Source organism: Canis lupus, chromosome 27, assembly GCF_011100685.1.
Source record: "Canis lupus familiaris isolate Mischka breed German Shepherd chromosome 27, alternate assembly UU_Cfam_GSD_1.0, whole genome shotgun sequence".
In the NCBI taxonomy this organism is placed as follows: domain Eukaryota; kingdom Metazoa; phylum Chordata; class Mammalia; order Carnivora; family Canidae; genus Canis; species Canis lupus.
The window spans coordinates 44,518,555-44,527,196 of NC_049248.1; the positions used below are offsets into that span (position 1 = coordinate 44,518,555).

The 8,642-nt window shown below is 41.7% G+C and overlaps 1 protein-coding gene across 4 annotated transcripts in view; it reads left to right on the top strand.

Moving 5' to 3' along the window:
* The window catches only part of EIF4B (eukaryotic translation initiation factor 4B), a 32,035-nt gene that overhangs the window by 17,896 nt on the left and 5,497 nt on the right, over window positions 1–8,642 (top strand). For 2 of the 4 annotated variants that reach the window (XM_038577748.1, XM_038577749.1), the window contains exons 7-10: window positions 2,830–2,967; window positions 3,053–3,226; window positions 6,923–7,151; window positions 8,220–8,332. In XM_038577748.1, the coding sequence (XP_038433676.1) occupies window positions 2,830–2,967; window positions 3,053–3,226; window positions 6,923–7,151; window positions 8,220–8,332 (654 nt within the window). The remainder of the gene's footprint in view (window positions 1–2,829; window positions 2,968–3,052; window positions 3,227–6,922; window positions 7,152–8,219; window positions 8,333–8,642) is intronic. The other 2 variants (XM_038577751.1, XM_038577752.1) reach the window with 1 other exon arrangement.

Genomic DNA, 8,642 nt, shown 5'->3' on the forward strand with positions numbered 1-8,642 from the left:
TACATAAGTCCCAAAAATGTATGCATGGTAACCTTCATGACTGTGAGTGAGAGTAGAAGGGAGCCCTTTAGCTATGTTTGTAATCCTACTAAAAAAACTGAAGTAAACACGGCAAATTATTGGCATCTCTGGGCAGCCCTGGTGGCGCAGTGGTTTAGTACCACCTGCAGCCCAGAGTGTGATCCTGGAGACCCAGGATCAAGTCCCGCGTCAGGCTCCCTGCATGGAGCCTGCTTCTCCCTCTGTCTGTGTCTCTCTCTGCTTCTCTCTCTCTCTCTCTCTCTCTCTCTCTGGGTCTCTCATGAATAAATAAATAAAATCTTTAAAAAAAAAAATTATTGACATCTCCTAAACCTAAGTACAGTTACAGAAGTCTGGTGTAATTGCTTCTGTATTTTCCTGTTTGAGATAAGTAAAAAGAAGTAGGACAATCTCAGTTCATAAGCATTTTAATTCGGTGAGACATCTTGTGAGTTCTGTACCAAATAAAATTGAGGAAGCAATAAGGGAGAGAATTCGCATTTTTGAATATAGAGTCCTCCCTAGCCTAATAAGATGTCTGGGAAGGAAGAAAGAATCAAGTTTATATCTGACTTTGATCAAGACTTTGTGACCAGGCAAAGCTTTGGGAAGAACTCCCTGGGGTATTTTACTTTAACATTTATGCAAGAGGTTGTTAATGGGAAGAAATGGCTCTTAAAAGAAAGAGCAGTCTAACCAAGGGTCTTGTTTTGAATCAAGGGACATGACTACTTTTTCACTTATGACCTTGAACTTAGAGCAAGCGGGGTGAATAATAAGAAAGGGAAGGTGCTGTAATTACCCAAAGTTCTCAAGTTTGTGAGACTAGTTGATGGCCCAGAAGTCAGCCCTTCCAAGACGTTACAGACTCCTGTTCATGCATTGGGCCCATAAGAGACATGGCGGCAGGGGGTGGGTAGTTGTACTAAATGCTATTGTAAAATCTCGGCAAACACTTGTATGTTTCCTGGCCAACTGTTTTAGTGAGGGCAAGATTATTATCATTTTAATTAAGCAAAATTAAGTATACATAGAGTTCATTTGCCTCTCTAGAGATCAGATATATATTCCAAAATAAACACAAGGTTGATTTTTTTTTTCATGAATTCTGTTTTAGATTCTCTTCTGTGTATAATGGTTTACCAACATTAGCATATCCTTTAACTTACAAATTTAAACTAGCAGGGAATGTAGACAAACTGATGTTTCAAAAATTCAAACATTGTCTTAAAAATAAACTCGTTGATTGATCTGCATGCATAAATTAAGTGCAAAAATGTTAAGTTTGTTTTTGTATTAAAATTGAGGTTTTTCATATAAAAATGGGGATTCCCAGCTTTTCCAGAAAATTGGAACATCTGGCAGGCTAGCCAAAGCTAAGTAGCCCCTGCCTCCTTTTATAAATGCCTTACACCATGTAGTTTGCCCCTGAGCTCTACAACATTCTTTTATACTAATTTCTGGCATTTTGGCACCTGTGATCCTGATATTTGTATATGTGTGTAAAATACAATTCTCAAGTGTTGTGAACACATATACAGTAAATAATTTTTCATTCCATTTTTAACAGTTGCTTTGTATAGATGCCACTGATTTATTTAACCCATAGCTTGTGAACTCAATAGCCTGAATTTTAAAAACAGCATTGTAGGGGCACCTGGGTGGCTCAGTCAGTTAAGCATCTTGCCTTTGGTTCAGGTCATGATCTCAGGATCTTGGGGTTGAGTGCCTTGTCCTGCTCTCTGCTCCTCCCTCTCCCTGCCACTTGTGCTCTCTCTCTCTTTCTCTCTCCTCCCTCTCTCTCTCAAATAAATAAAATCTTTAAAAACATATAAAATAAACAACATTGCAGTGAGCCTCCTTGTACATGTCTTTTTAATATGTCCAGTTATTTTCTCAGGATAAATTCCTAGAAATTGAATTGTTGGCCCACAGGGTACACATGATTTTAAAGCTCTTAGTGTATAGTTGTGAAGCAACTTTCAGAGTGGTTGTGCTGTTTTAGACTCCGCACCAGCAAAGGAATTGACTTATTCCCCTAAATTTTACCAACACTGAAAGTATTTTTTATTTTAAAATCTTTGCCATTTTGGTGGTGGGAGATGTCCTGTTAATTTTAGTTTCTGGGGCAGCCCAGGTACCTCGGCGGTTTAGTGCCACCTTCAGCCCAGGGTGTGATCCTGGAGACCCAGGATCGAGTCCCACGTCGGGCTTCCTGCATGGAGCCTGCTTCTCCCTCTGCCTGTGTCCCTCCCCCCTCCCTCCCTCTCTCTCTCTCTCTCTCTCTCTCTGTCTCTCGTGAATAAATAAATAAAATTAGTTTCTGTTCTTTAAGTAATAGCCAATTAATCCACTGTCCTATGTCATACATATTTTTCTCATTTTGTTTGTCTCTGATTTGGGTTTGTGTGTTTTCCAATGCTAAACTTTGTTAAGTGGCCTTTGATTAGTTCTTTAGAATGAATAAAAAATAGAGATTCCAATTATATTTTTTTCTAGTGTATTTCAGTCTTTAATGCTCAAAATTCATTATGAGATACTTAGAGATTTTTTTCTTTAACTCTTAAATTATTAGCTTAGCAGTGTTTATTGAACCATCGGAGAAAATTTTTTAAATCAAATACCAAGAAAACAATTCAGTGCACATTTTCGCACTTTGAATTTAAAGGGGTTTATTTTTTTATAAAAACAACATAGCAGTGACTGTCAAGTCACGAAAGCAAATTGACTTCATGGGCTATCATGCTTCTTTCTGTTAATGGTGTCAAGGGAAAAGGAATGACATTACCTTGTCTGTTTTCTCTCTAGAGTATCGAGACCGTTACGATTCAGACCGATACCGTGATGGATATCGGGATGGGTATCGTGATGGTCCACGCCGAGATATGGACAGATATGGAGGCCGGGATCGCTATGATGACCGAGGCAGCCGAGACTATGACAGAGGTCATTACAAAGCACAACTACGTGAAATTGCTTTCTTGCCTTTCTTCCTCTGGTGTGATGATCATAATTGGGGATATATTTACAGGCTACGATTCCAGGATAGGCAGTGGCAGAAGAGCATTTGGTAGTGGGTACCGAAGGGATGACGACTACAGAGGAGGCGGGGACCGCTATGAAGACAGATACGACAGGCGAGACGATCGGTCCTGGAGCTCCAGAGATGATTACTCTCGGGATGACTATAGGCGTGATGATAGAGGTAATCATTTTCTTTTGCTTACTAACAGAGCAGACCACTGAAGAAGCTGATTGGAAAATTACCGGTTATGTCTCAAACCCCTTAAGTGGAGTTTTTGGGAGGAGGGGGGTGTTTTTGAAGATTTTATTCATTTGACAGAGCACAGGCAGAGGGAGAGGGAGAAGCAGGCTCTCCACCGAGCGAGGAGCCCGATATGGGGCTCAATCCCAGGACCCTGAGATCACGACCCAAGCCAAAGGCAGACATGTAACCTGTTGAGCCACCCAGCGCCCCCTTAAGTGGGTTTTGAAACAGGATGAATTTACACGTTGTAAAAGGTGTGGCACAGAGTAAAGCAGGAGGAGCACTGAGGAAATAGAGCAAAGTCTTTTGTTTTGTTTTGTTTTAAGATTTTATTTACTTATTCATGGCAGACACAGAGAGGGAGAGGCAGAGACACAGGCAGAGGGAGAAGCAGGCTCCACGCAGGGAGCCCAATGCGGGACTCGATCCAGGGTCTCTAGGATCATACCCTGGGCTGAAGGTGGCGCCAAACCACTGAGCCATCGGGGCTGCCCAAGTCTGGTTTTTCTAAGTTGCTTTAGCTTAGAGATTTTTCACTTAAAATTTATTGAATATACAAATGGGCCAAAGGAAAACATTTGCCACAGTCTCCTAGGCACAGCAGAGTTAAAAACCAAGCAATGATGATTTCAGTGCTTTGGCACCACAAGTAATTGATACTCATTAACTAATGGTGAGATGTCAGGCCCCTAAAATGATCTCTCAAAAAGTATCGGTAAATGGCCAAGATTCATGTTCTGACTTCATTAATGTCATCAAAAAAGTAAGATGTCTGGCCCAGAGTTTTTCTCTTCAATTATTTTTAGACAGCTTGCCTGGCCTTTTAACATCCCCCCATGTTAGTGCTGACTGTGTGCCAAGTGCCTTTTTTTTTGTTTGTTTGTTTTCCAAACAAAACTTTCAGTTCATTCTTAAAAGCATTGCTGTTAACTACTTCCTCTATTTCAATGTGTGCAACTTAGAAATACTAACGCTGAGCATTTACTCTGCACCACAAGTGAGCTGAGTGTTCTCACAGGTATTATACAGTCTTAAGAATTCTATCTGGTATAGATAAGATTCTCATTTCCAATTTACTAGAGAGAAAAGTGGAGGCCTGGGTGTGGGCTTCGAGTCTCCTGGACTTACGACCTTTTCCTCTCTCAAACCATTCTTGCCTCCCTTGGTAACTGCATCCCTCATCTTTTTTTTTTCCAGTGATCTTGCCCCGGGTTCCCTCTTAAGATCTGCCCTTATTTCCAGAGTCACTGCCATTGTTTATTCTTCATTGCTATATCCACATTACTGACAAATTTCCCTTCCTCCTTCCATCTTCACAGTGGCCCAAACTTTTTGGAACAATGGCTAATTAGATTATTCTGTTCCTAGTCTCTCCGTGGCCTGAAAGGTAGCCTTTTGGGGTTTTGTTTTGTTTTGTTTAAGATTTTATTTATTCAGGAGAGATACAGAGAAAGAGAGAGGCAGAGACACAGGCAGAGGGAGAAACAGGCTCTCTGTGGGGAGCCTGACGCAGGACTCGATCCCAGGTCTCCAGGGTCACACCCTGGGCTGAAGGTGGCGCTAAACCGCTGAGCCACCCAGGCTGCCCAAAGACAGCCTTTTGTCTGACCCCTGACATATGTGAGTCCTCACTATTCTACCTACAGTTTATCTCTTTAGTGCTGTCTGGCATTAGGTGCTTGCTCAGTTTTCTAGACTTTCAGGAGTTACCACTTTGAAACCTTCACAGGCTTCCCCAGACACAGTCACAGTCTAAGAACTTCTTTGTGGTTAAATCTGTTTTGTAGAGCTTAGCATACTGTATTCTTTTTTTTATTCTGATCCTGCCACTAAATTGGGCTCCTTTCAGCAGAAACTAAAAACTACCCAACTGTCATATTCCTGGCCTTAGCACAGTATCTGAAATATAGGAGCTCATTGAGTAGGTAAAAAAAAAAAAAAATGGAAATTATTAGAGGAGAAAGAAAAGAATGTTACTATAGTGGGAGGAATGTAGAGTTCTTTTGATAATAGCAGATTTCATCCTTTGGACCTCCAGGTGTTAGGTGTATGGCTTAAATAGTTACTCTTTCTGATCCCCAGTTTTACCCTTTAAAAGGGCTAATGGGCCCTTCGCAAAGTTACACATAATAAAACTGGATCTGGCATAAGTTCCTGGCTGGCTCAGTTGGTGGAGCGTGCACCTCTTGATCTCAGGGTCTTGGGTTTGAGCTCCTTGTTGGATATAGAGATTACTTAAAAAATAAAATGGTTTTTGTTTTTTTTTTTTAAGTATCTCAGAAGTTTATATAAATTGCCAGCCTTTTTTTTTTTTTTTTTTTTTAAGATTTTATTTATTTATTCATGAGAGAGGCAGAGACACGGGCAGAGAGAGAAGCAGGATCCTCACAGGGAGCTCAATATGGGACTCAATCCCAGACGCTGGGGTCATGCCCTGAGCCAAAGGCACTCAATCACTGGGCATCTGCCTTCAGCCCAGGGTGTGATCCTGGTCCCAGGATTGAGTCGCACATCAGATTCCCTCCATGGAGCCTGCTTTTCTCTCTGCCTGTGTCTCTGCATATCTCTCTCTCTCTCTCTTTCATGAATGAATAAATCTTTTTATTTAAAAAAACAAAAAAACCCTTATAGAAAACTTAAATTTTGGTAAACCATCCCCTCTTTGCAGATACATTCGTATGTCCTTTAGTAAAAGTTTGCATGGGAATGATAAGCCCCAAATTTGAGCATAGAGGTTATAAGAACACAGCTAGGTGTGTCATCAGGGGAAAGATAATCAGGAGCCTTCAGTGGACTTTTCGAGTGTTTTATTACTTAAGCCAGTGGTTGGTATACGTAAGCTTTATCTTTTGTATGTTTGAAATTATTTAGGATAAACACTAATTTTGAGAAATACAATTCCCTTGAAACACTAAGGTTTGTCTTAAAATATTCTGACAGTTTGGATCCAAGGAGAAATCAAATTCCTTTAGAGTTTATATTTAGCCATTTGGTACTGTATGCTTTGCTCCATGAATCATTATGAGATTTAGATTCCACACAGAGCCAAGAGTATAGGAAGTAGAGTCTTTCCCGTTGTATTGTCACAAGCTCTTCTCAGCCTCCTGAAGTAGTTCATCTTCCAGACCACGTTTTTTACCAAGATACTTGCATCCAGTAGTTTATCATAGTTGACCATTTCTTCCTAGTAATAGTAGCTGTGATGACTCACCATGTAAGTCCTCAGTGTGTAGCACAGCCTCATGGGTGGCGTAGTGGGAAGATTGATTGTCCTTGGTTGTTTAAACCACCCATTTATTTTCTAATGCTCTCCCTTCTCTACTGGATTGGCTAGGCTGCTACTCTCCCGTGTGGCATTTTCTTTTCTTTTAAGATTTTTATTTACTTGCTTATTCGTGAGAGACACAGGGAGAGGGGGAGAGACATAGGTAGAGAGAAGCAGACTCCTCGCGGGCATCCTGATGTAGGACTTGACCCCAGGACCATGGGATCACAACCTGTGCCAAAGATAGATGCTCAACCACATGTCCCCCCATGTGGCATTTTCTAAGAGCTGTGTCTGGGCATCTGACTTTTGGCCATCAGCTTCTGAGGATTTTGAAAAACTGTTACTTAGAGTTTTATTTAACTTAGGTCCCCCCCAAAGACCCAAACTGAATCTAAAGCCTCGGAGTACTCCTAAGGAAGATGATTCCTCCGCTAGCACCTCCCAGTCCAGTCGAGCGGCCTCTATCTTTGGAGGGGCAAAGCCTGTTGACACAGCTGCTAGAGAGCGAGAAGTAGAAGAGCGGCTGCAGAAGGAGCAGGAGAAGCTGCAGCGCCAGCTGGATGAGCCAAAACTAGAGCGACGGCCTCGAGAGAGGTGAGGCTCTCTTCAGTTACGGATCTCTGATCTGGGAACGAATTGCTTCCTGAAGGACGGGTGTGGTACACATCCCAGGGCACATCTGGGAAATTCATGCAGGCGTTATTAGTTGTCACTTAATAGCATCTAGTGTACACAGGCTGGGGCCAGTAGGTGCGCTGCAGTATATGGGACAGTTGAACCCTATGAAGAGTTAGTTGCCTGCCGGCCCTCGTGGCTTTTAAAGGGGCTTAACTGGGCTTAACTTCTGACAACTATAAATTGATGATCGATTAATAGAGGAGTAGGCAAATTACGGCCTATTCCTCCCCCCGCCCCAAATCCATTTATTTGAGAAAGAGCACAGAGAGAAGCGGACTGCTGAGCGGGGAGCCCGATGCGGGGCTCCATCCCAGGACCCTGGGATCACGACCTGAGCCGAAGACAGACATTTAACCAACTGAGCCACCCAGGTGCCCCAGTGCTGTTCCATATTTTGTAAATAAAATTTATCTGACCCATTAAAAAATTGACCAAATCTTGCTTTAGTATATGGGGTAAAGCCACCATTATGAGATGAGTGGAAGTGCCTCTATTCGAGTTGCTGGAATAAAGAGAAAATGTTTTTACTTCTATAAAACATAAACTATATATAAATTATTTTACATTTATTTTTACTCGTGTGTTATGTCAGGTATATTATTTAAGGATATTTCAGGATGGTAAAGGAGTCGGTAGTGAAGTGTTTGTTATTAAAAAGTGGCATTGGATCTAATGGGGTAGAAACCTGTAAAATGGCCTAGTTTTAAATGGCTTTTAGAGTTGTGTTACCAGTAAGGGAGGGCTGTAGGTTAGGTAGGAGAATATTCTTCATTCTAGTTGAAGCTTCAAGTGTTTAGAGCCAAAGTGTATTTATCTTTGTAGCTTTCAAATGGTTTGAGAGAAACAAGATGTGCACACCCACCCACAAATACAGCAAGCCTGATGAGTATGAAGTGATGGTTCTTGAGGGGTCAGCATGGGTCCAAAGTGGCCTTCAGTGAGCTGGACATAAGTTGTTTTCTTTTTTTTAATCTCTTTGTACAGACACCCAAGCTGGCGAAGTGAAGAGACTCAGGAACGGGAACGGTCCAGGACAGGAAGTGAGTCATCACAGACTGGGACCTCGGCCACAACTGGCAGAAGTAAGTCAGACCAGGGTGGGTATCACGTGTTATTGCCTCTTTCCATAAATGAGCCATAACCAAATTATGCAGTCACTGTGGGGTATTAAACTCAGTCATGGGGGCTTTATTTCGGTTAGCATAGGTTGAGCAGAATATTACATCTAGTCTGAAAAATCTAAGAAAATGGCATCAGAAGAGACTTGGGCGACCTGTTTAATGATCTTCTACTAAAGAGTATACTTGACTGTTAGATTTGTCCCTTCTTTTTGTTTTGACATTCCAGAATTTTCCTTTATTTAGAGCAGTCACAGTCCTACAGCTCTCTTGCCAGCCTTTTTGGATG